Genomic DNA, 27,677 nt, shown 5'->3' on the forward strand with positions numbered 1-27,677 from the left:
GATGACCCCAACTCACAACAAATAACGCATCCTCTAAGCTCCAAGGTATTTTGTCGGGCTAGCTCCGCACCGTGGCCCAGTGTGCAATGCGTGCGCCTGCGTGGAATAGGACAACTCTGTCTCGCGAAATACAAGCTTTATTCATTTGTTATTAACTACTTTTTTATCTATTTCAGAACTATCTAGATATTCATAATATTGTCTTATAGTAATTACTCTTTCTTAGAAAATTGCTCATTCTTCAACTTTGATTGATTAGATGAGTGCGTTATTTCTGCTTAAAGTTGAATGCATTTCATAAATTCTTTTGGAATACACCCACATTGTTATTAATTTGTTCTTGATAGACCTTTTGTCCCTTTCGACCTTTTGTCCTTTTCGACATTTTGACCCTTTCGACCTTTTGTTATTTTCGACCTTTTGTACCTTTTGACCTTCTGTCCCTTTCGACGTTTTGTCTTTTCGATCAATTCGAATTTGTCGATTTGTCAATTCGAACTTTTGTCTTTTCGACCTTTTGTCTTTCGACCTTTTGTCCTTTCGACCTTTTGTCTTTCGACCTTTTGTCATAGATTCATTGATATGTGCCAATAGACAAGAAAATCACCCCAGAAGTTTATCGGAAACATAAAAGATTCCGGGTTGGATACATTTTTTAGTACTTTAGAAAATAAACCCCACATACCACTACCAATAGATGCTCAGACCTTCAATACTATCCCAACCAGTGGCGCCGGGAGTGGGTGGGACAAGTAGGACATGTCCTACGCATGAAAACACCTGGGTAGGACAGTCGAAGCATTGTCCTACCCATGATTATGGTAAGAAAATACCATATGGATGACTAAAAGATCTAATATTATCAATACTAGGGGAACAGACGGCTTTGGCAGGTTTTGTTCTATTATTGGCAGGGGGGTTTTTGTCGACCGAATTTTATAAAATTTGGCCACAATATTCTTTGATATGCAAAGAATGTTTGGGCCAAATTTGAGCATAATCAGTCATAAAAACCCCCTGCTAATAATAGAACAAAACCTGCCAAAGCCGTCATTACCCCTATTTCAATTTCTAGATCTATAAAATACCATTAAGACGTTTCACAGTTAATCAGAGGTAAAATTGACAATCGTGGAGATTTCCGGAATAGTAAAGGAGAAATCTATTCCGAACAACTTCTTAGAGTCTATGAACAATTCTTTCCATTTTAAAAAGTTCTTAATGCTGTATTGAGATTTTCCAAGAAGTCTTCAAGTTTCTAATAGTTGCTGCTGTTCCATATAATTTTTGAACATATTCTGGAACTAAGTAATTGTGAGATACAGATGGCATTGTGACCACATGAAGAATATACTGTGAAGGAATCTGTGAAGTCGACATTGAATGTTGGCATCCCGGCCTTGAGCAGACGTTAGAGCACAGCATGATTGCTCTGGCTCACTCGTAAACGAACTGCAGCTTAGGTAGGTTGACCGCACACTATTTGGGGTGATTCCTTTCGGATACAATATAACTGCACATTTGGCGACTGTGTCAGGCCTTCGCTAATTTGCGAAGTGAAATATCAACCTCCTTGTTTAATGGAAGGAATCACCCCATAAAATTCTTCTTTAAACTATTTGCGAAAGAGAAATAAGTGACGTGTTGTTTACCAAGAAGGCAATGCTCGTCAAGAAAAATGGCGGCAATTCTGACTCTTGTACATAGAATTGTATAATTGGTGCAACTGGAAACAAAAAATCTAAATTTGATTTTGTCGGGCAAATGTCGGACCTGAAGCTGACAGTGTGTTGTTTGCCGAGTTCTGGCAATGTCCGCTGATGGAGAAGCTTATCGGTCCTGTTGTTTTGTCAGGAAAAAATCAAGTAATCGCATGGCGTGGTTTCGATTTTGTTGTTTTACAATGCAAATGTCAGATCAAAAGCTTAGGGTGAAATCAGGAGTGATTCAGTTTCATTCTAAATTTTCGACCACTATTCTAGTTTGAATCTGGAGCAAAATAGAACAAACTCGTTGGTTTCCCCAGCAGTGTTCTATTCATGTTTTTCAAATTTTCATTTAATTGTTATGTTACTGCCAAGAAAGGAGCCGAAATTGCAAAGTGGATTGATCCGTAATAAAATGACGCATCCATAAACAAAAACATTTGAAAATATTTGAATCTCGTCATTCAATCGTGGTTCAAATCTGCAGAAAATAGAACGGAGCGTTATACCAGTTTTATTTTTTTGACAGTTGACTGGTATAAAAACTGAATCTAGAACAGCTGCTGGGAAAATTAATGTTTCAGATTCATATTCAAACTGACAGCCCCGAACGATTTGAATCACTGCTGATTTTACTCTTACAGTGTGTTGTTTGCCATTAGGCAATGTCTGCTGATGAAAAGCTAACGATTCTGTTGTTTTGCTGTAAATGTCAAATCAAAGGCTAGCAACTTTTTTCCGGAATGCTGAGGTGCTCACGATTTCGTTGTTTTGCTATGCAAATGTCGTATCGAAAGCTTACAGCGTGTCGTTTGCCAATAAATTGGCAATGTCTGCTGATGATACAGCTAATCGATTCTGTTGTTTTGCCGCAAATGTCAAATCAAGCACTCAGAATACATTTTCAGCCATCCATGAGAAAGGACTGTTCTCGGTTTAGTTGATATGCCATGCAACTATAAAGCTCACAGTATGTTGTTTGCCAAAAGGGTGAATCCCTAGCAATATCTGCTGACAAAGTTAATCGATTTCGTAGTTTTCAATCGGTTTGAAGGTCCAGATCAAGTAGCTAGACTAAAATAGATCTATTTGTATCAATAACTACTTGACAACAAAGTTAAAATATAACGGACCATCCATTTTCCAATTTTGATTATAGAAAATGGAAATCGGCAAATATGTGCGTGCGCCTCGGGAGGAGCAAGGGCAGGCTCCAGATGTGGGAGCTGAGGTAGAGATTACGAGCGAACCGACCGAGTTTTCCCGATACGAAGGTGTAGAGAATCAGGAGAATTTATTGGAGAGGTTTTCAAGGCTAGAGCAAATCGTGCTGAAAATGGCAGAAGCTTCTCAACAGAGTGGAAAGGAGGAAGCCTCCAAATCTTCAGCAGATCAATGGGCTAGAGGCAATTCTGAACTCCGGAGCGATGTTGTGTACATTCGCTGGGAGCATCTTAAACCGTTTCCACAGGACGTGCCGTCGTCGAAATTATGGGAAACTTGGAGTCGATATTTGGAAACCTTCGAGATTGGAGCAGAGTTTAGTAACGCTAATACACCGGCGGACAAATGCAGATTGTTGTATCTGGCATTGGGTGAGGAAATGCAGGCAATCGTCAGAGCTGCAGAACTTCGTCCGCCTCTTGATGAAGCCGATTGCTACGTCAAGTTTATACAAAGGATTGACAGATATTTCAAATCGATGTCAGACCCAGCCGTCGAGCACGAAACATTTCTCAATATGCGGCAGTTGGAGGCGAGTCTATCGTCCGGTTCCATACACGATTGGTAGAGAAAGTTAGACTGTGCGAGTATAGCTCTGGGGATCAAATGCGTTTTGTACAGCTCCAGCTTCTCAAGGGCATGCGGAACCAGGAACTGGCCAAATATGCCAGAATGTACGGACACGACACACTTCAAGTAGTGCAAGCCGCCACACGTAATGAGGCATATGAGGCTGGATTGCTGCCGGGCCCGTCATCTGCACCGCCGGCTGCCATGGCTATGGAGAGAACATACAAAAAATTCGGACGTTCAAGCAACTCAAGCGCTGCATTCAAAAAAGAAAGGAAACCGACATTCAGCCGAGATGGTTTCGCCAGGAAACGTTTCAGGCCGAACACACAAGAGTCGTGTAAGCAATGCGGGCGCCCGGTTCATAAGGAACTAGCCATGTGTCCCGCCACAAGTCGTTCGTGTAACGTCTGCAAAAGGCGAGGCCATTTTGCAGTTATGTGCCCCAAAACGCGCATTAACTACATCGACGAAGTCCATCAAGCATCACAGGAAGCTACATCGGTCGAGCCCAGCGATCAGAAAACAGAGGTATAATTCAGTAATTTTAAGCATTTAAGCATAAAATGTAAAGTGGAATAAAGCGTCTTTTTAAACTGATGCAATCATTTTTTTTCTCTCACTCTTGCAGTCCTTTAGCGTAATTTCCTATAAGGATGCTTTGGTAAGCTGTCGCATAGGTACCTCGACGATAGAGTTCTTAATTGACTCGGGATCCGACGTCAATGTTATTGGTGGCCGCGATTGGGAACAATTGAAGAGCGACATGGCAAAAACTCATGAGTATATCACACCCTTAGACAATTGCCCTGCTTTTACAGTTCATGCTTATGCTACTGCCGAGCCAATGGTAATTCAGCAGCGCTTCAGTGCGAAGATTGAAACGGTGGGATTCTCTAAACCTTCCGTGTGGGCCAATTTTGTAGTAGTACCCGAAGGACGTCGATCGTTGCTAGGCCGGAGAACTGCAGGCGAAATGAAATTATTGAAAATCGGAACAAGCGTAAACGCATGTGAAGAATCAGAACCACAGTCACCATTTCCGAAGATGCCGGGAGTGAAGGTTCGATTTTGTATCGATAAGACGATTCCCCCTGTAAGGAACGCTTATTATAACGTTCCAGCAGCGTTCAGAGAAGCTGCAAGGAAACGGTTACAGGACATGGAAGCGAAGGACATTATCGAAAAAGTGTCAACCGCCCCTGAATGGATCAGCGGGATGTCCGCCGTGGCGAAGGGTAAAGGAGATTTTCGATTAGTAGTCAATATGCGGGCTGCTAATAAAGCTATTAAACGAGAGTATTTCCGGCTCCCTCCGATCAACGAAATGAAAACTAAGCTGCACGGTGCTAGGTATTTTTCTAAGCTCGACCTGTCGAACGCGTACTACCACCTGGAGTTAGAAAAAGGATCCAGAGATCTAACGACCTTTTTGTCGGAGTACGGTATGTACCGCTTCAAAAGACTAATGTTCGGTGTCAACTGCGCACCGGAGATTTTTCAGCGCGAGATGACCAGAATCCTCAAGGATTTCCCAAACGTCATCATCTACATAGATGATATCTTGATTTTCGCTGAAACTCTGCCTGAACTTAGGAAAACCGTAGCGGATGTGATGCAAGTTTTAAGAGCGAACAATTTGACGATAAATCCAGAAAAGTGTGAATTCGACCAAAGCTCGGTAACATTCCTTGGACATAAACTTGATGAGCAGGGATTTCATATCGATGAGGCGAAGACAAAGCTCATACTCGAATTCCGACGACCAGCAACAGCATCGGAATTACGCAGTTTCTTAGGCTTGGCCTCGTTCTTAAGCCCTCATATCAGGAATTTTGCTGACCTGACAAGACCTTTGTGGACGGTTGCAGCTAAAAATAGTTGGGAATGGGGCGCACCTCAAACAACAGCTTTCGAAGCAGTGAAGGAAGCAATCGCGAAATGCACTGTAACTCTAGGATACTTCTGTGAAATGGACAGAACTATTCTCTACACGGACGCGTCACCGATCGCACTTGGTGCGGTTCTGGTACAGGTGATGGGTCAAATTATAATCAATTCGACCTTTTTTTATATTACTCTTGTGCTTTTGTAGGTCGATAGTAAGGGTACTCATCGCATCATCAGTTTCGCCTCGAAGGCCTTAACCCCCACAGAGAGACGATATGCTCAGAACCAGCAGGAGGCGCTAGGCGCGGTATGGGGTGTTGAGCACTTTGCCTACTTCTTGTTGGGGAGGCACTTTACGTTGCGTGTCGATTCAAAGGGCATATCGTTTATACTCAGTCGCTCACGGAAGACTCAAAAAGAGTGCTCACCAGAGCTGACGGTTGGGCGTTACGATTAAGCCCCTACAATTACGAGGTCGAGCATGTGAAGGGTAGTGATAACATTGCGGATCCGCCGTCTCGCCTATATACCGGAAGTGATGGGCCATTCGACGAAGATTGCAGCCCGTGGGAGATCGCTAGGTTAGAAGCAAATCCGGTAAGGTTCCTGACTGAGGACGAAATTCGCGAAGCCACTGCTCAAGACGACATACTCTCCCAAGTGATGACGGCAGTAAATTCAGGAGAGTGGTCTAATCAATTAAATAGGTATCGGCTGGTAGCTTCGGACCTCTACGTCTCCAACGGGTTGATCGTTAAAAACGGTTGCATCGTCATTCCAAAAGGACTACGGAAAAAACACTGGAAGTGGCTCACAGCGGACACCCTTTGTCTGCAAAATTTAAAAAGCATCCTGAGAGAACGCGTGTGGTGGCCTGGCATGCCAAGCGATGCAGAAAATTGGGTCAAAGCATGCAGCGTCTGCGCCACAAACGGAAAACCGGAGAAGCCTACTCCTATGCAACGCACTCTAGCTCCTAAGACGGTCTGGGAGGCTATCGCGGTAGACTTCAACGGTCCATATTCCAAATTCGGTGGCATCTATATTTTTGTTCTAGTGGATTACAGGTCGAGGTATATTATTGCTCGCCCAGTGAAATCGACAAGTTTCGAATACACGAAGTTGATTTTTGACGAAGTTTTTGACAGGGAAGGGTTTCCGCAGACAATTAAGAGCGACAACGGGCCGCCCTTCAACGGGGAGGAATATAGGGTATACTGCTCCAAACGGGGAATTGTGAACAAGTATTCCACACCCTTGTTCCCTCAACAAAACGGCTTAGCCGAAACGTACATGAAACTTATAAATAAAGCGATGGCTACAGCAGTGAGTACTGGAAACAACTATAATGAAGAACTGCAAGCAGCTGTTAGAGCTCATAACGCGGCCGCAAATTCGGTAACGAGGGTTCCACCGGAGGAGGTGATGCTAGGAAGAAAAGTCAGAAGGGGACTGCCACTTTTAAAACGAGTCAATGTTCACCACGACGAAGAATTGCTGAACAAACGCGACCGGGAAGCCAAGCTTAGAGGTAAGAAAACAGAAGACAGTCGACGATCAGCTCGAAAATGTCGGGTGAAGCCAGGCGATGTTGTAATTGTTGAACGTCAAATGCGCGCAAAAGGGGACTCAAGATTCGATTCGAAACGCTATACAGTAATCGAGGAAACAAATGGTAGTTTATTGCTGGTTGACGAAGACGGAAGTACGTTAAAACGCCACGTGACGCAAACCAAAAAAGTACACGAGTGGACCAAAAATCGAAAGAGATCGCTGGAAGGAGGTAATACTGACTACGCAATGACATCAAGTTCAAGTGAGAGACCAAAGAGAGAGACGAAGAAGCCGTCGTATCTCGGTGACTATGTTCGTATGGTAGAACAGTAATGCTACCTTTTGATTTGTCTTACTTGCAGTTTTGAACGCCAAATAAAGTTACTCAAAAGATGACATTTTCATTTATTTTATACAAAGGTGTAATTATGCAAAAACTTCCACTAACTTACATTTTGGCTGAATACATAAACAATTAGCCACTCCGTTGTTTTTTCCTCCCTTTGGTTGACCGAGTTAGACGGATCCATGTCGTTGATGTTTCTCTTCAAACAATAGCCGTGTTGCAACATTGAAATTGTTTATGTTTTGCACGGCAGGAACACTACTCACGGTGAAACTCCGGCGCACTTCCAGCAATATACGATGCACGCTGGGCCCAATAAAATCAAGTGATGACGCCAATCCAAAACATCAGCTGCTATGTAGCATTCCGTAGTGATGAGGACGGTATCTGCGGAGTCTTACTAGTATTTATCTGCTTTTGAAATCCAGCCCACGAACTTCCACAGAAAACTATATACTCGCTCATACAGCTCGTACGGAAAAGAAAACAACACAATAAAGTGTCAAAGTTAAAGTTCCATCAGACGCCTCCTAGCGACAAGTACGAAAATCTCTTTTTATATATACACGGTGAAGTGCTCTTACCCAAAAGTCATTTATGGCATACACGAAATTGAAAAAATAAACACTGAAATTAAAGACTAAATGAAAATGATAAAATCCTGTCATTATTTTTTTAAGGGTATTTTTTATGTGAGAAGAGGGAAGATGTGAGATACAGATGGCATTGTGACCACATGAAGAATATACTGTGAAGGAATCTGTGAAGTCGACATTGAATGTTGGCATCCCGGCCTTGAGCAGACGTTAGAGCACAGCATGATTGCTCTGGCTCACTCGTAAACGAACTGCAGCTTAGGTAGGTTGACCGCACACTATTTGGGGTGATTCCTTTCGGATACAATATAACTGCACAGTAATTATTTATGCTAGTTCAGGGATGCTCAGATAATTTCTGAAATTTTATAAGAATTGACAGGCTGACAGGTGAAGTAATCAAAGGGTTGTTCCAACTAAGCGGATTTCGCGATTTTCGCGGATTTGGCTCGGATTTACATAACGATTTTAGGACTTCGCGCGGATTTGGCGCGGATTTAGTTTAAGGTGAAAATTTAATAAATAAAATGCTAGATCTCAGGATTCTCTGGACGTTTATTTGAATATTAGTTTTGACTCAAATCCCAAACATGACTCATATTCCGAACACTGGCGTTTTAGCGCTCTAACTTTATAATTTTCATCGGTTTTCCGAACTGAGCATGAGGATTACAAACGAATTCAAGCTCCTATGGATAAAAATACACGAAAAAAGCCAGAATGGCATTTTAAAAACGAGTGTTTGGAATATGAGTCATGTTCGGAATTTGAGTCAAAACGGTAAGTGCTTCCACAGATCTTCAAAAGATATTCCTGTAAAAATGTGGTAATTTCATGAGTATTTTTGCAATATTTTCGGATAACTCCGATGCTTCACAGGAATACACACAGAAAAATTACGAAACCTCCTAAGAAATTTTGACAAGGATTCTATGAAGAATTTAATAAATAAATGTCTACAGCCTAAAGAGGATTTCTGCAGCATTTAAAATCCGTTAAATTATAAAAAATGGGGGAATTTCTGCGTAAATTCTTGAAGCGCTAACCGCAGCAGTTATTGTAAAAAAGGTTGCAGTAATGTTGCCTTGAATTTACGAAAGAATTCTTGGAATGTTATTCACCGGCATTCACCAAAGGAAGTCTTCCGGAAAGGAAACTCCGAATGTATTTCCGGAAGATTTTTTCCCATTTAGCGGTAATCACAGGAATATCTGTAAAAAAACTTTCAAATTGCGCCTCGAATTGGACGAAAGGTTTTTCGGAAGTTTTTTTGCAGCAAGTCACCCGCAGTCAATTTCTGCATGAATTTCCTAACCGTTTTGCACAGGAACTAATGAAGGGATGTCCGCATGTAGTCTCTAAAGATTTTCGCGAAGTTGTTTTTAAATAATTTACTTGAATTTTCATCAAATTATTATATTCAATTTATAACAAAATTCCAGAATGAATTTCCGCATAAGTTCCCTGGGGATTACGCAATTTTATAATTACAACAAAGTTGCATAACTTATTACTTCAGAAAAAATTGCCGTTTTCGGCAGATTTTTTGTTATTTGCCAAGTTCATCTATTCATCAATTATGATCTTATGCGCGGAAATGGCGCGGATTTGATTTTAGTCAGCGCGGAAAATACTTCAGGATCTCCGTAACAACCCTGAACTTAATGTAGCTACGACTGACTGTACTTGTCAATAGTTGCTTTTCCGTGACTAGTTAGAACTGGTGTAAATTTCGCTACTATACAAATAAATAAAGGTTGGTATTTACTACCTACGGCTCCAGTCAGTTGGGAAAGGAGAGGAATGTTAGTGTGTAGTTATTGTTGCTACTAGAGACCGAGAAAACCTCAGAATTCCAACATTAGCACGGAAAGGAAACTTAGTTATCTGTGTAAGGTAGATGACCAAAGGTATAGATCGAGGATTAACTTTGAAAATTATGTAGCCTATTTCACATTATGTGATGCAGTTGTATAGTCTTCGCTAAACCTCCTGTCTTGAGCTCGTCTCCAAAAGTTGAGAAAAGAAACAAAGATATGAGAGAACAATCGCAGAAATATGCGAATATGAAGCAGTTTATGATGATTGTAGCACATGCGGATGTCTGGTAGTAAGCCTATGTGAAGACAAATTTTGAAAGCTTCTAAGAGTTTATTGGAATCTGTAGGAATCGCAAATATACCTACGTTTGCATAAAATCTTGAAAGTTAGAAAGAAAACTGGAAAACTGTAAATAGTACTGAACTCTCTTAAAGATTTTTGGACGATCATAAGCTTCACTGATAGATCGTAGCTGTTTCTGAATATTTCTAAGGGTTCGAGTTCCTAGAAGTTAGTGATAATTGCTTGAAACCATCAAATATTTTATAAAATTTAAAGACTGTCCTAACAGGGAATTTATAACTTATCTGAGGATGTCCGTAAAAATCTCTAGATATTCGAGGGGATCTCCGGAAAGTCCCTAAAAGTATTCAATAGATTTGATATCCCAGTTTTTGTCCTACCCACGTCTCGGAACGTGACGGCGCCTCTGATCCCAACTGTTGAAAGCTCGCAAAGATAATTCCAATTTAAAAACCAAACAAGAGCTTAATTATTCTCAGTAGTTACCGCTATTAGTTTGCATTCATCTGTGAAAAAACTATTCATAAAGTTTAGATTGGTTACTAATTTGGGCATGGGACTTGACAAAAACTTTCATTCAGATTACACATTAAGAAAACAAAAACAAAACTCTCTCCAAAATCTTACCCATATGGATATTCAAATAAATACACCCAGGTTTTTTTTTACACGGTTGGAATTCATTAATTTCTCGGTTAACCTAAACTTTCACACCTTTCTAAATGCCCCATGAATTTTCTTTGATTTTTTGTGAATTTTTTGGTGGGGTTAACTTATTGCTTCATTGACGCTGAAGGTCTTAAACGACCAAAACCAAACCGTGTAAAAAAAAACCTGGGTGTAAATCGCTTTTTTTCTTGGTGGGGAGCTCCATTTGAAGGCATTGCATTTACAAGCAAGAAAAAATAAATAAGAAACCCAAAAAAAACAAAACCCAAACCGGCTTCATAGCATACAATAATACAAAATTATTTTCTGGTCTGGATTTGCCAAAATGTTTCACTTGAAAGCTTCATGCGAATTGCTTCAAAAAAACATATGATTAAATAGCACTTGCACTTGAACATGTAGCAGCGTGCACTCTTTCCTGCTCAATTAATAGGAACAAAGGGAACATCATTCATCCACCTTCATCATCGACTATTTACAGCCGGTAGCCTCGGGTTCGAATAGTTTTTCCGAGCGCTCGGCATGAACAAAAACAAACAATCTAGTACTGCATCCCCCTACCCTAATCGACCCATCTCAGCCTTCTCCCAAACAATCCAACCGTCCACCACCCACAGGTCCATCGCTATTTTTATGAATGAAAGTGAAAGTGCCATTGTCGTCGGCGTCGTCGTACACGTCGGCAGTGCCGCTCTCAACAAAGCGCCAGCATGCTGTCGGCGGCAGAAGGGACCGGGGTGCCTCGTTACCATCGTAATTCCGGCGCAGGATCAAGGAGCACATTGTTCTAGTACGGTGACAGTGGATACAGACAACCGGCTGTGGTACTAGTCCGATGGACCCGATTTCCTCGGCTTTGATGGTGACTTTTTCCCACGGACACCGATGCCAATCGCATCAGTTCTCGTTTGAGCGTCTTACCGGTCGGTTCGTCTTTGGGAAGTGAGCTCCGGCTCTGATGTCTTGATGGCATAAAGAACGGTTCGTTGGTGGCATTGGATAAACATCAAAATCGAAACAAACAGATGAGGATTTTTCTGACTGGGACCGCTTCCGTGAGATATGAATAATGTGACGGGTTGTGGAAGATGAAAGTGGTTTCCATAAATAATGCACGTGTTCGGCAGGAATCCTAACAAAGCGCATTTTTATTTGGATTGAATGTTTGTTGGTTAAACGAATGAGGGGATATTATTAATGTACCCAAGGCGTGAGAAATCTGGAAATAAACCGTGCTGCCGGTCGGAGGACAGGTGTTGAAGAATGTGTTCAATAAATTTAACGTTTGTTTTGGCTACGATCAGAAGGAAAGAAGGAACCATGCGTCAGTGAATCAGAATCGAAGCATAAAGCGAACCGACGAGATTTCAGTTGTTTGTTTGGTTAGTGGTTTGCATTTTCCGGCTTGTTAAGCGGGAAAGCGTGGCATGAAATATGACGGTGCGAAAAGACAACTCGCGAAAATTGTGATATTATGGTCGTCGTTACGTGAAAAGTAGGTGATCAGAGATCGAATTTGTTTATTGGTGATTTGAGCAGCAGAAATAGAGCTGTGTGCTATTTCAGAAAAGGCGGTTATTATGCGAGCTGCGTGTGTTTCGGGTTACTTCGCACAGAAATAATTTACATAATAAGCATGGCAGTAAAACTAACAAAATACGTTTTTCGATATATTTTATTAGGTCCTTCTTAGATTTACATAGTTCTATTAAGCGATTTTAAATTTAACCATCTTCCTAGATGTGAATTAAGTTGACTTTTGGACATTTAGACGAATAGCATTCAATCAAAATAAATGGCAGAAAGTGTCATGAGCTATTCGATTGAGAGAGATTGAGAGAGCGTTTTGTTTTAAATGGACTATGCGTTGGGAAAAATTGTGGGAAGATCTTACGAAAACCTATTGGAATATTGGTCACTTACCTAACCAGTGCATGTCAGAATTCTTGTAAAATCTGTCACAATCTACGAAAGTTTGTATGCGATATTGTTAAATACTTGTATTAAATATTGAAAAATATCTTTTTATTTTACAAGCAGTTGCACAAAATCTATATAAGAGGCTTACATATTTTTGCATAAGAATCCAGAAATATACAAACATATGTAGATTGTGCAGTCATGATGAATTGAAAAGATATAATTTGTCAAAAATAATAATTTCAATGTAAAATGCAAAAATGCATTTTCGATGGCACAATATTCGCGCATTTTGATATGTATAAAAACCCAACAAAACGCAGCGTAAATAAATTAATGCAGTGCAAATAAATGGGATAGCATGAAATCGCTGCTTCAGAATTATAAAGACATTCTACTAAGTACATATATGGAGCTAGCAAAAAAAAGGACGTCTGGTATTGGGAAAATTGTTTTCTGAAATTCAGCTAATTGCATTTTTCAACTTGAAACTTATTCCAATTCATGTTAGTCTGACGGTGCATAAGACTTACGTCTTTCTTCCAGGCTTCAAAAGGTGTGAACGAGGAAAGTTTGCAAAGTGCGGGAGTCTATTTTGAAGTTTCTACTTAGCGCATCGCTTCATTCTATTAATGTTAAAGGAGAACTTTTGACTATTGTGCAGTAGTGCTTCAGGAAGCGTGTGCTTCTGAACAATTTGATCATGGTGGAGCTCATCATACAAGAAACAAGGAATATGTGGATTGATATGATGTAAACACTATTGAGGGGGTCATGTATTTTGTTATACTTCACATAAACAAAAAAATGCATGGAAATCCGAGAAAAATCTCTTCTTGAATCATCGCCTTCTGTCAAACATTTGTTTCTCATTTTATGGTTTCAGTCGATTCTTTGACTAAAATCAATTTTCCCATAGGACCCATAGTTCTGACACCTCTAATACAATGTAGAATGTTGAATGTAGTGTTGTAAGGCAATACAGGATATGCATTTCTTTGAATAGAGAACTTTGACATCAATTTCTCAATAATGTTGGAATATCGTCACTCAACAACATATCAAACACCTCACTCTAGTGTTCTCTTTCTAGTGGCGTTTCTTACTGTTCCAGTTCATAGTGCTTGATCACGAATAACCTGCTGTCAATGCGTGGGCAATAGCCATACGAACTAATTATTATTCAAACGCCAAATTATTAATCTTTTTTAGCAAACAAATGTTAAACCTCCTACCTATGACGTTGTTTGCTCATATAGTGTCGTTCGTCCATATCAACAAGAGAAAAGCGGACACATGGTGCATTGTTCTCTAAGAGCCGAAAGAAACATTATATGTATACATGGTGTATTTGGTGGGGTTTTAGTCTCCAACCGATTTGGTCGCAACAAGTTGCATTCGACGCAGCATTCTGTTTCCTATTGAAAATTGACCAGATCGAATTATGGGCTAAGAAGTTATGACCAAAATACTATTTTTTATTTGCACGAGAAAGGCACCATCACCGGTAGGTGAATTAATCAGGTTTTTTTTTAATAACGTTTCAGCTTACTTCATTCAGCCATCATCGGATATTGAAAAGCGTACACTTGCCACTAGTCTGGTTTAATGAATTTCCGGAGAACCACTTAATTAGCTACAGCACACGGTTTATGAAAAGCCACAACGTTCTATGACGAAAATCAAAAATTGACCTCTGCTCCGTATGCTGCAGTATTTCAGGAGCAGTTGGTGGCCACCCTAGTGCAATGAGTGTTCCTTGTAATGGTTTTGCTCTAACATTGCTACAATAATTGATTTAAAAAATATCGGCGCTTATTCCACAGAGTTTCGAAGATTGGTCACTTCTCCGGATGTGGAATCAAATGGAAAGTACCAAACTCGTCTTAGGCGGTTGCTTATAAGTTTATCAGGAAATTCGTGTTCGTGCATTAGCTGCCATATCTGGTTGAACCCATATAAATCATAAAACACTTAAGACAGCTTCAGTTATAAGTATCAATCTTTTTGATGCTCCATCGAAAAAAGTGTATGGCCACTTCTGTTCTTTCGGGGAACCTGTTTCGGAATGGCCAACCGAAGGTTTACACACACAGATAAAAATATGTTGTGATTTTAAATGTATTTTCATGCACATATTTGGAGCATGCAAATAAACGCAAAATTCAATCGATATTAGTGTGCTTCCAAATCAAAATTAATTTAAACTGTGCTTGCTTGTAAAATTCAATCAAATTCAATTGGATATCAAATGTTTATTCGTTTGTTTGGGTCAGCTGCAATTGTACACGTCGTTGAATTTTCAAAATTATTAGCTGTGCATTTGAGAGACACTAAACAATATAGATCAATCTGTCTGCAAATAAAATTTCAGCAAGTTTGATCTTCATATTGCTGATTACCCACCGAAATACCCAATCAGTATAATCAAATCAGGACATGTCCCTGGGATCCGTATCGTGAGTGTGATGAAGGTCCGGCGTAGCAATCCGAAAGAAATATGATGGGAGAATTTCAGGATAGTATTCAATTTCGGTATTTGGCAGTTTGGTCGGTACGGATTTTTCATGTGAGCAAAAAGCCATTTTATACACCTGAAAAAATTGAAGACGAAACTGAAAAAGGTGGGAATTTGGAATAGGATGCAAAAAAATAGCTCAAGATTTTAATAAGCTCCCCAACAAATCGTCTTCTTCAACTGAAAAACAAGCTTATTTGGCTTACATTGTTTGTTGGGTCTGCAGCTGTAATATGAACTTAGTTATATTTGAACACTAGCTTTATGTACCCGGCCTTGCTCGGAATTGCCAGTTTGATTCGCAGTTTTTTTTTTCACAATCGGAAAATGAATAAACCAATTGGTCAACAGGATAATTGCGTTATCTTATCGATACTTCATCATTTGATCAAAAGAAGGCAGATTTCATTTGAAAACATTGACTGATTTTGGAAAAGGGAGCGAATCCATAATCGCCATATTCCGGGCAAACGTCTATTTCTAAAGAAGGACAAACATCCACCGATGCCTTAATCCGAGCAAACGTCTATTTTAAAGAAGGGATCACATTCACCATCCAGAAGGAAACACATTAATCATTGCTTTTTACGTTGGGCAAAACCATGATTTCGATAAATGGTTGAATTGATCGATAACTAAACAATACAATAATGGGTTCAGAAGTTAGGCTGGAGCACACACACAAACATACAAACATTGAGTTTTATATATCTCGGCAACTTATTCAAAACGACGTATGTGATTTTGTAAACAAAGATGCATACGTCGATTTGTCAAATATGATGACACTCCACGCAAACCAATACAACGAACATGTAGCCGAAACCTCCCCTACCTGTATGTGGCGATAGTTTGCGTGGGAGTGCTATCAGATTGCAGAAATCAACGTTTAAATTTTTGTTTACAAAATCACATACGTCACATACGTTGAATAAGTATCTGAGATATATAGATAGCTAATAGCTATATGTATCCGGCTTTGCTAGGGACTGAAAAGTAAATTATAGAATTAAAATGTCCAATGCTGTAGCACGAAACCCACAGAGGTAGATCTACCGCTCATAGAATTGAACCTTTGTATCAATATATTTTTATATCTTTGTTTGGCCCTACCTTTTCAATAAACATCTTCCAAAATAGAGAATAAGTGTACCAAATCTGGTTGGAATTTATCCTGGGAGTTACACTGAATTGCTCATTTTTTAAAGACAACCCTTCCCCATAACTTTCCCTTTTCCAAAATGACCCTCCCACCTTCTTTGTTATCTTCTCCTTAGAATAGAAAATGTGTGCACCAAATTTGGCTGAAATTGGTCCTGGGAGTTGGGTGTTACACTGAATTGCTCTTTTCTAAAGACAACCCTTCCCCTTACCCTCCCTTTTCCCAATGATCATCCCACCCTTTGTTATTTTCTCCTTAGGATAGAGAATGTGGGTACCAAATTTGGGGGAAAGCGGTCCAGGGGTTCAGAGGAAACACTGAATTGCCTGTTTTCTGAACAATACGCCTCCCCCCAGACCCCTCCCTCTTTCCCAAATTACACTTCCATGTGATCGACTTCTCTTAGTGAATATGTGTACAATATTTGGTTGATATGGGTACTGGAAGTTGGGAGTAACACTGAATTGCTCGTTTTATAAAGACAACCCCTCCCCCCCATACCCTCCCTTTTTTTACAATGACCGCCCCACCCCATTTGTTATCTTTTCTTTAGGGTAGAGAATGTGTGTATCGCATTTGGTTGAAATCGGTGCAGGGGTTCAGAATTTACTCTAAATTACCCGTTTTCTGAACAATACCCCTCCTCCAGACCCTCCCCTTTCCCAAAATCTCTCATATGATTGTTTCCTTATAGTGAATATGTGTACAAAATTTGGTTGAAATCGGTCCTCGGAGATAGAAGTTGCACAGAATTGTTCGTTTTCTAAACAAAACCCCTCCCCCTTTCCTAAATTACCCCCCCACCCCCTTTGTTAACTTCCCCCGAGGATAGAGAACGTGTGTACCAAATTTGGGTGAATTCGGCCTAGTGGTTCAGAAGTAGTTAGCGAACATACATACATAGATTGGTTTTTATATATATAGAAGAAAGACTAGCTTTATGTACCCGGCCTTGCTCGGAATTGCCAGTTTGATTCGCAGTTTTTTTTTCACAATCGGAAAATGAATAAACCAATTGGTCAACAGGATAATTGCGTTTTCTTATCGATACTTCATCATTTGATCAGAAGAAGGCAGATTTCATTTGAAAACATTGACTGATTTTGAAGAAGGGAGCAAACTCATAATCGCCATATTCCGGGCAAACGTTTATTTCTAAAGAAGGAAAAACATCCACCGATGCCTTATTCCGGGCAAACGTCTATTTTTAAAGAAGGGATCACATTCACCATCCAGAAGGAAACACATTAATCATTGCTTGTCACTGGGCAACCATAATTTCGATAAATGGTTAAATTGATCGATAACTAAACAATACAATAATGGGTTCAGAAGTTAGGCTGGAGCATACACACAAACATACAAACATTGAGTTTTATATATCTCGGGTACTTATTCAAAATGACGTATGTGATTTTGTAAACAAAGATGCATACGTCGATTTGTCAAATATGATGGCACTCCTACGCAAACCAACACAACGAACATGTAGCCGAAACCTCCCCCTACCTGTATGTGGCGATGGTTTGCGTGGGAGTGCTATCAGATTGCAGAAATCAACGTTTAAATTTTTGTTTACAAAATCACATACGTCACATACGTTGAATAAGTATCCGAGATATATAGATAGCTAATAGCTATATGTATTCGGCTTTGCTAGGGACTGAAAAGTAAATTATTCAATTAAAATGTCCAATGCTGTACCACAAAACCCACAGAGGTAGATCTACCGCTCATAGAATTGTTCCTTTGTATCAATCTATTTTTATATATTTGTTTGGCCCTTCTACCTTTTCAATAAATATCTTCCAAAAATAGAGAATAAGTGTACCAAATCTGGTTGTAATTTATCCTGGGAGTTACACTGAATTGCTCATTTTTTTTAAAGACAACCCCTTCCCCATAACTTCCCTTTTTCCCCAATGACCCTCCCACCTCCTTTGTTATCTTCTCCTTGGGATAGAAAATGTGTACACCAATTTTGGTTGAAATCGGTCCTGGGAGTTAGGTGTTACACTGAATTGCTCTTTTCTAAATACAACCCTTCCCCTTACCCTCCCTTTTTCCCAATGATCATACCACCCTTTGTTATTTTCTCCTTAGGATAGAGAATGTGTGTACCAAATTTGGATGAAATCGGTCCAGGGGTTCAAAAGATACACTGAATTGCTTGTTTTCTGAACAATACCCTCCCCCAGCCCCTCCCTCTTTCCCAAATTACACTTCCATATGATCGACTACTCTTAGTGAATATGTGTACAAAATTTGGTTGATATGGGTACTGGGGTTGGGAGTTACACTGAATTGCTCGTTTTATAAAGACAACCCTCCCCCATACCCTCCCTTTTTTACAATGACCGCCCCACCCGCTTTGTTATCTTTTCTTTAGGGTAGAGAATGTTTGTATCAAATTTGGTTGAAATCGGTGCAGGGGTTCAGAATTTACTCTGAATTACCCGTTTTCTGAACCATACCCTCCCTCCAGACCCTCCCCTTTCAAAGATTACACTCTCATATGGTTGTCTCCTTATATTGAATATGTGTACAAAATTTGATTGAAATCGGTCCTAGGAGATGCAAGTTACACATAATTGTTCGTTTTCTAAACAAAACCCCTCCCCCTTTTCTAAATGACCCTCCCACCCCCTTTGTCAACTTCCCCTGAGGATAGAGAACGTGTGTACCAAATTTGGTTGAATTCGGCCAAGTGGTTCAGAAGTAGTTAGCGAACATACATACATAGATTGATTTTTATATATATAGATGATGCAATAGTGTCCGGTCACTATTTTGAACCAAATTTCATTACCAAAATTCATCACCCAAATACATCGTCGAAAATTGCGTTCGATTGCTCAAACATTGTTTGTATGAAGCAACAATAATCATATTTCGTATAAAAACCGTTAAAACGTAAGGATTTCCGTTATATGGCTTATGTGTCGGGCAATGGGGGACACCTCCCTCGACTTTTCTATAGCAAAACATAGATTAATCGCGTTTATTTGATCCTTATCGTCGAAAAACTTTTTCCTTCGCTTTTGTAAGGTTACGAAGATTTCGGAGCCTACTTTTAAAGAAGGGATCACATCTACCATTGTATCATTCAGGGCATGCACCTAATTGTAAAAAAAGGATCACAACCACCATTGCCTTAATCCGGGCAAACGTCTACTTTCTAAGGACGAATTACATTTACCTTATTCTGGGAAATATCTACTTTTGAAAAACTGATCATTCCGCGAAAATGCTTACTTTTAAAGATGGGGTCTCATCCACCATTGCCTTAATTCGGGCAAGCGCATACTTTCAAAAAGGGATCCCATCTACAATTGCCTTATTCTGGGCACTCGGCTACTTTTAAAGGAACAATCACATTCACCATTGCCTACTTTTAAACAAGGGATCACTTCCACCATAGCCTCAATCAAGATGAATGCCTGTCTTTAGAGAAGGGATCATATCCCTCATTACCTTAATCCTAGCAAGCACTTGCAAGAGGGATCACATCCTCCGTTGCCTTATTCCGGGAAGTGTCTACTTTGAACCCGCAAAGTCTGAACGTACGATTCACGCTTTCATCTAATCACTACAAAAAATCATAACATCTGCATTTCAAAACAAACATTCAGATCTCTATTTTTTGGAAATGGGAAAATATTTTTGGTTAGCCACTTGGTTCCGAAATTATTCCGGGGTATACTAGGGTAGGTTTTTTGGCACCAGTAGGAACACTTGTTTAGCACTTCTATAAGTCAACGTGCGACGTGTCAAACTTCATGATTTTGCAAAATTAGATCAATTGAGTTTGACAAGTTGGACGTGTCCGGGAATGTTCCGGAAACCTGGTACGCCGGTTAAAATGTTTATCAGTCATCAACCCTAGTTGGACAAGTTCCGAAATCTTCCGGAATGGTGCCCCCGTGGAAAAAAGGCCATTTTTGATCATTTGATCATGAAGCCTCGCTTGCGACAATTCAAACTTTATGATTTTGTAAAAGCAGATAAATGGAGCTCATTTTGAGGGTTTCTGAACAACTTGGACATGTTGCGGAATCTTCCGGAATAGTGCCTCCGGGGAAATTGGCCTTTTTGATCATTTATAAAGCTTCGCTTGCGACAGCTCAGGTTCCTTGATTTTGCAAAACAAGATCATTTTGAGGGTTTCTAGACAAGTTGGACATATTCCGGATTCTTCCGGAATGGAGAACCCCCCCGGGAAAATGACGTTTTTGAGCATTTATGAAGCCTTGCTTGCGACATCTAAAACTACATAATTTTGCAAAAGAAAAGATCAATGGAGCTCCGGGAAAAACTCCATTTCTGTTATAAAACCTCGCTTGCGACATCTCAAACTTCATGATTTTGCGAATCAAGATCAATGGAGCTTATTTTGATAGTTATTGGAGAAGTTGAACATGTTCCGAAATTTCTGGTATGGTGCCCCCTCAATTTTTAATCATTTATAAGGCCTCACTTGCGCCAGCTTAAGCTTCATTATTTAGAAAAAAGAAGATCTATGGAGTATCCTGATGCTCCTGGGAAAATGACCATTTTTATCAGTTATAAAATCTTGCTTGCGATATCTCAAACTTCATGATTCTGGAAAACAAGATTCATTCGTATACTAAGTTTTGGACAACTAAGTTGAACATGTTCTAAAACTTTCCGGGGATAATGGTCATTTTTGATCATTTATAGAATCTCGACATCATAAACTTCATGCTTTTCAGAAAAAATATTTTAACCCTTTTTTAGTGGAATGTATTCAACCGTCTAAGACGAGTTAAGTATGCTCCATTAAATTCCACCAATTATTTCGATATCTTTGCAGATACGTATTTCGACCACAACTGTGTGGTCGTCTTCAGTGTCTCGTACTTGACTCGACGGTTTCATGATTTTGCAAAACTGGATGGATTGAGCTCATTTTGGGAGATTTTGAACAAGTAGGGCATATCTTTCAATCTTCTAGAATCCTGATCCTTCAAGAAAAATTGCCATTTCTCTTAGATGTAAAACTTCGCTAGTGACTTCTCATACCTCATGATTTTACAACGTAAGATTGATGAAGCTTTTTTGTGGTTTTTGTACAAGTTGGACATGTTCCGGAATTTTCTGGGGTTGTAGGTTTCTAACCAGAATGGTAATTTTCGATCATTTCTAAATACTCTGCATGTCAGACTTTGTGCAAGTTGGTATGTTTCGGAATCATCCGAATGTCTGGATCTTCAACAAAATAACCTTTGGTGTTACCTCAGTAGCCCAGCAATCCGTTGAAGTTCTGGTTAAAAAGGACAAAAAAAACAAAATGTTGTAACATCCGTTTCAAATTTTGTTAAATGGTCTCTGGGGCTTCTATAGCTTCAATGATCCTTAGAAGCTTGCAAGACATTACGAGGCACGCATATGTACATATTTGAAAATCTGTTACTCAATTTGTAATATTGCAACAAGTCAAACTTCATAATTTTGCATATAAGGAAATAAACAAAATCATGATGTTTTACTTGTTGTAAAATTGGTTTTTATTAATTATGCAACAATGACCCCTTTCTTCAAAAGACTTTTATTTTACTCCATGAGCATGTTCCATATATGCAATAATCCACAATTTAGATTATATTGATTTTATTTTGAATACAAAGCATGTAGTTTGACACACCGTAGATTGAGGCTTGAAAATGATAAAAATAGGTATTTTCTCCTGAGGAATCAGGGATATTTTGAAACATGTCAAATATGTCAGACAACCAACGATGTCGTAAGCAAGGCTCCTTAAGGTGGTTATACAACAAAGCCACAAATCGGCCATCTTGGAAACCACGTGCTTTTCTAGTGATTTTTTAAGAGCACGAATTGAGAGAACCACAACGCCTATGGAGATGAAACATCCGTAGATCGTTTGCTTACTTATGCTAAACAATCGACTTTAATTTCAACATTGTACGAGAATTATTACGCTAGATTTGAACTTTTCATAACAGGAGTAGAAACCGTGTGGTGAATTTGAAATTCACCACTTGGCTTGATTGTATAATCACCTTAACAGATCAAAAATGGCTATTTCTCCCAGGAGCATAAGATCTGAAGATCTCGGAACATGTCCAGAAATCCTCTAAATTAAATCCATTGCTTGCGCAAAATCATGAAGTTTGACATGTTGCAAGCAAGGCTTCATAAAAGATAAAAACCCAGATCAATCCACCTAGCGTTGGTGGTGCCTTTCTCGCGCATTAAAAAATAAGAAAAACACATGAGAGAGATCGAAATAGAACTTTAGGGGGATAGATTTTACTTTTTCCATCAATTCATATGCATTTGCGGTCATTTGAATGCATTGCTGCAATCTTTGAAAAAAATTTTTTTTTTTCGTTTTTGATTTTTTTTACCAAGGGGGGACCCTTGGCAGAAAAACAATGTTTTTTCAATAACTTTGGAATGCAATGACCGATCGGGCCATTTTTCAATAGGAAACAACTAGACCACAATCCGCGTCGAGTGCAACTTGTTGCGAGCAAATCGAATAATGCTAAGTACCAAAAAGTATGTCTCACATTTTTGTACACACACACACACACACACACACATACATACACACATACAGACATCACCTCAATTCGTCGAGCTGAGTCGATTGGTATATAACACTATGGGTCTCCGAGCCTTCTATCAAAAGTTCGGGTTTGGAGTGATCCTATAGCCTTTACGTATACTTAGTATACGAGAAAGGCAAAACTGGTCAACTGGTCGGAAGATTCCGGAACACGCCCAACTTATCCAGAAACCATCAAAATTAGCTTCATTGATCTTGTTTTGCAAAATCATGAGATGTCGCGCTCCCTTCTTCAATGGATGATTTTTTTTGGCATATGACAAAGGAAGATACGATTCCTTTTTTCAAATAATGCATTTGCTCTGCATAACACAAGGGATACATCTGCTTGATTCAAAGGATGCATTTGACCGGCAGAAGGCAAGAGAGGATATGATTCATTTGTTCAATTAAGGAAATTTCTCGGTTTAAGGCAAGAGTCTTCTTCCATTCTTTCAAAAGATGCATTCGACCGTCAGAAGGCAAAATACGATTTATTATTATTACCAGACTAAGGCCGGAGGAATCGGGATCAAAAGGTCGAAGGTCAAAAGGTCGAAGGTCGAAGGTCGAAAGGTCAAAAGGTCGAAAGGATAAAAGGTCGAAGGGTCAAAATGTCGAAAGGACAAAAGGTCGAATGGACAAAAGGTCGAAAGGTCAAAAGGTCGAATATGTGTCATAACGGCGAAGGTCAAAAGGTCGAAGGACAAAAGGTCGAAAAGACAAAAACACAAGAATTTAGTAGTGAAAAGTAAGAAGTAAGAAGGGAGTAATGACCATAGATAAATGAGAAGTGGAAAGTGAGAAGTGGGAATTGAGAATTGAAAAATGAGAAATGAGAAGTGAGAAGTATAAAAGAAGAAATGAGAAATAAAAACAGACATGTGAGAAGTAAGGAAGGGAGAAATAAGAAATGAGATAAAGATGACAAGTGAAAAGGTAGAAAGAAGCAGGCAGGAAAAATATACAGTAAGAAAAAGAAAGGATGGAAGAAGAACATAAGTACAAATGGTCGGGGTTCAGCCAAAACGCACCAAGCGTTTTCCAATTATCCAATTACCCATTTTTCTACTCACACTTTCGTTTGGTAGATTTAATTGATCGCAAATCGTATCGGATAACTCTCAACCCCATAGCTGAGGATATCCTACAGCAAATGCGTGCTTACATTAATATGAAACTGTTTCCGTTGTCCTTGTACGAACAAAATATCACAAGTCAGTCGGAAAGCCGCTTGTGCGGTTTGGCTGAACCCCGACCAAATGAGAACCAGAAAAGAAGAAGGAATAAAGAGGGAAGATGGAAGAAAGAAAAATTAAGGGGAAAAAGAAGAAAGAAAGAAGAAAAAAAAAGAAGAGAAGACACAAGGAAGGGAAAAAGAAGCAAGAAGCAAGAAACAGGGAAGGAAAAAAAAAGAAAGATGCAAGAAATAAGGAATAATAAAGAAAGAAAGAAATAAGAAAGAAGGAAGTAAGAAAGAGAGGAGAAGAAAGAAGGAAAAAATAAGGAAGAAAGAAATAAGAAAGAAGGAAAAGAAAAAAAGGCAAAATGAAGGAAGAAAGATAAAAAGAAAGGCAGAAAAAATAGGAAGGAAGAAAGAAAGAAGAAAAAAAGAGAGTAAAGAATGAAGAAAAGCGTAAACAGGAAGGAAAAAAGAAGAAAGAAAGAAGAAAGTAGGAAGAATGAAAGAAAAAGGATGGAAGAAAAACAAAAGAAAGAAAACAAATAAGGAAGAAAGAAGGTGGAAAGAAAAAAGAGAAAAGGGAGAAAGAAGGAAGAAATGATGAAGGAAAAACGAAAGAAATTAGAAGGAAAGCAGAAGATTGAATGAAGGAGAATGAGATAAGACACAATGAAGAAAACATCAAGAAAGAAGAAGGAGAGAAGACACAAGGAAACAAAAACAAAGATAGAAAGAAGAAGCAAGCAACAGGGAAGAAAGAAAAATAGAGGAAATAAAGAACAAAGAAGTAAGAAATAAGGAAGGAAGACAAAAAAGGAAGAAGGAAGAAGAAAGAAGGAAGGAAAAAGAAAGAAGGAGGAAAGATGGAAGAAAGAGGAAGAAAGACGGAAGAAAGAAAGAAGGAAGAAGACACAAGGAAACAAAAACAAAGATAAAAAGAAGAACCAAGTAACAGAGAAGGAAGAAAGATAGATAGAGGAAATAAAGAACAAAGAAGGGAGAAATAAGGAAAAAATGAGGAATAAAGGAAGGAAGAAGGAAAGAAGGAAGAAACAAGGAAGAAAGACGGAAGAAAGAAAGATTGAAGAAAGAGAGAAGAAAGAAAGAAGGAAAAAAGAAGGCAAAAGAAGGAAGAAAGACGTAAAAAAGATTGAAGAAAGAATTAAGGAAGGAAGAAGGTGGAAAGAAGGAAGAAAGAATAGAGAAAAAAGGAAAAAATGGAAGAAAGAAGAAAGAAAGTTAGAAAAAAAGGAAAGTAAAGTATGGAAGGAAGACGGAAGAAAAAAGCAAGGATAATAGAAGGAAGGAAACATGAATTAATAAGGAAGAACGAGGAAGGAAAAATAAAGAAGGAAGGAAATAGAAGGTACAAGGGAGAAAAAATAAGATCGACATTCTCCCTTTCGACTTTTTGACGCAGTTTTTTTGTTTCGACCTTTTGTCCCTTCGACCTTTTGACCCTTCGACCTTTTGTCCTTTCGACCTTATGACCTTCGACCTTTTGTCTATCTTTCCGGAGGGTCCGCAAATCGTGCTCCACCTGATCGATCCACCTTGCCCGCTGTGCCTTTTTGTTCCCGTTATATCGTTGTCGAGAATAATTTTCACCGGACTACTGTCGACATTCTGGCTACGTGCCCGGCCCACCGCAGTCTTCCGATTTTCGCGGTGTGAACGATGGATGGTTCCACCAACAGCTGATGCAACTCGTGGTTCATTCGCCTCCTCCACGTACCGTCCGCCATCTGCACCCCACCATAGATAGTACGCAGCACTTTCCTTTCGAAAACTTCCAGTACGCGTTGGTCCTCCACGAGCATCGTCCAGGTCTCGTGTCCGTAGAGAACTACCGGTCTAATAAGTGTTTTGTAGATAGTCAGTTTGGTACGGCGGCGAACTCTATTCGATCGAAGCGTTTTGCGGAGTCCAAAGTACGTACGATTTCCAGCCATTATCCGTCTCCGAATTTCGTTGCTAGTGTCGTTATCGGTGGTCACTGAGCCAAGGACAAGAATTCTTCTACCACCTAGATTTCGTCACCACCGATATAACCGAAGCAAATACGATATGATTCTTGTTTCCAATTTAGGCATGTGTTCAGTTTGAGAAAAGGGAAGTAATGATCGCATCTTTCGAACGATTCATTTGCCCAGCATAAGCCAGGAAGGCGATGACTCCTTCCTTCAATTCAAGCATTGATTTATATCGATTTTTTAGGAGATTTTTTTTTGATAAAACCCATTAAAAAATTCGGATGCGCCTCTGAATGGCGGATACACTGACTCTACAATCATGGGTCACACACTAATATGAGTCATATCCATTTAAGCAACATGCAAATTGGAGTGACTAATGATTGTTACAAAGTGACCCAATGACCCATATATGTGTGTACACTACATTTTTTTTCCTTGCCCTAAATTACGAGTAAGTACTCCCAACAACAATCCGGAAGCTCTATGAATGGGCAAATGAATGCATCTTCATTTCTTGAGCGTTTCTAATGCAAATCTGTAAGCATACAGGCGTAACAGGTGCCAGATTTGCCAAATTCAATTATTCATGCCTCCATCTATTAGTTCTGACCTATCGATATAGGAGTTGCGACCCTAGTATATCGAGTTTATATGTGCATTAAAGTAAACATAAAATTTTACATTTTCTAAGCCATTGCCTAGAAGCAGGAGTAGCTAATAAATTGTTCATTATTTTAAACTTTTTCACATAATCTGATATTGAAATTCAATTTTATTTATTTAAGTGAATGCTTATGACTATGATTTATAACCACAAATACACTCGCATATAATGCATTATTTATACACAACAGGAACAATAGAAATAAAGGGTGAATACCGTACGGGACCGAAATCCGTACAGCACCGAAATCCGTCCACCTCATGAGATATCAATAAATTAAGGGGGGTTGAATTACCTTCAATTACCTAATGTAGAAATAATTTATCTTATCCTGTTCAGATACTTTGCAGTAAGCTTTTAGGGCATAGAAATGGAAAGAAGGCTTTGATATTAAAACATCAAAAATCAACACACAAATCGCTACCTACCAAACGCGGAGTTTTTGCCGCCATTTTGTTTTCGGGTAGAGCATAATTGCACCTAAAGTAACTGTGTTTTAATTGCTAATTGCGAATCATCACATAAGATAAGCGGAATACGAATGGATCGCTTCTCAAGGTGCGTATCGAATTATTTACAGTGGTAGTTTAGTCAATCAGACTGCTTCAATTTAAATATTTAGTTAAAATATAGCTGTACGGATTTTGATGCTTTGATTCGAAATCCGTCCACGGTGGACGGATTTCAAGTCAGGAGTAGTTGATTTTATTCATTATTTTATCATGTTTTTAGCAGTTTTTATTGAGTAAATGCGAAACACTTCAAGCGGGCTTGGTAGTCATATGGCTACTGCTTCTGCCTCATACGCAGGAGGTCATGGGTTCAATCCCAGGTCCGTTCCATTCTCCTTCTTTTTATCTTTCTCTTTATTTCTTGTGTTCTAGCAATCGCTAGAACTGGAAATGGACTTCCATACCGTTTCCATTACTATTCCTATACCTTCAACTTGAGTATTCTAACAGTAATCTGCTAGAATTGGA

General features: G+C 39.3%; 2 protein-coding genes across 9 annotated transcripts in view; both read left to right on the top strand.

The window, feature by feature from the left end:
• Positions 1 to 3,513: 3,513 nt before the first annotated feature.
• On the top strand, positions 3,514 to 11,510 carry LOC134223068 (uncharacterized protein K02A2.6-like). The gene is made up of 5 exons (XM_062702204.1): positions 3,514 to 4,031; positions 4,132 to 5,535; positions 5,596 to 5,697; positions 5,787 to 7,273; positions 11,297 to 11,510. Exons 1-5 carry the CDS (start codon positions 3,537 to 3,539, stop codon positions 11,508 to 11,510), a joined length of 3,702 nt encoding a protein of 1,233 aa, XP_062558188.1. The 5' UTR covers positions 3,514 to 3,536.
• An 85-nt stretch (positions 11,511 to 11,595) lies between these two features.
• Positions 11,596 to 27,677, top strand: part of LOC134227168 (somatostatin receptor type 2-like) — a 75,423-nt gene continuing 59,341 nt past the window's right edge. For 3 of the 8 annotated variants that reach the window (XM_062708474.1, XM_062708475.1, XM_062708477.1), the window contains exon 1: positions 11,606 to 12,174. The gene's annotated coding sequence lies outside the window, so the exon portion shown is untranslated. Of the gene's footprint in view, positions 12,175 to 27,677 lie in introns of all 8 variants that reach the window. The other 5 variants (XM_062708479.1, XM_062708481.1, XM_062708476.1 and 2 more) reach the window with 3 other exon arrangements.

Source organism: Armigeres subalbatus, chromosome 3, assembly GCF_024139115.2.
Source record: "Armigeres subalbatus isolate Guangzhou_Male chromosome 3, GZ_Asu_2, whole genome shotgun sequence".
In the NCBI taxonomy this organism is placed as follows: domain Eukaryota; kingdom Metazoa; phylum Arthropoda; class Insecta; order Diptera; family Culicidae; genus Armigeres; species Armigeres subalbatus.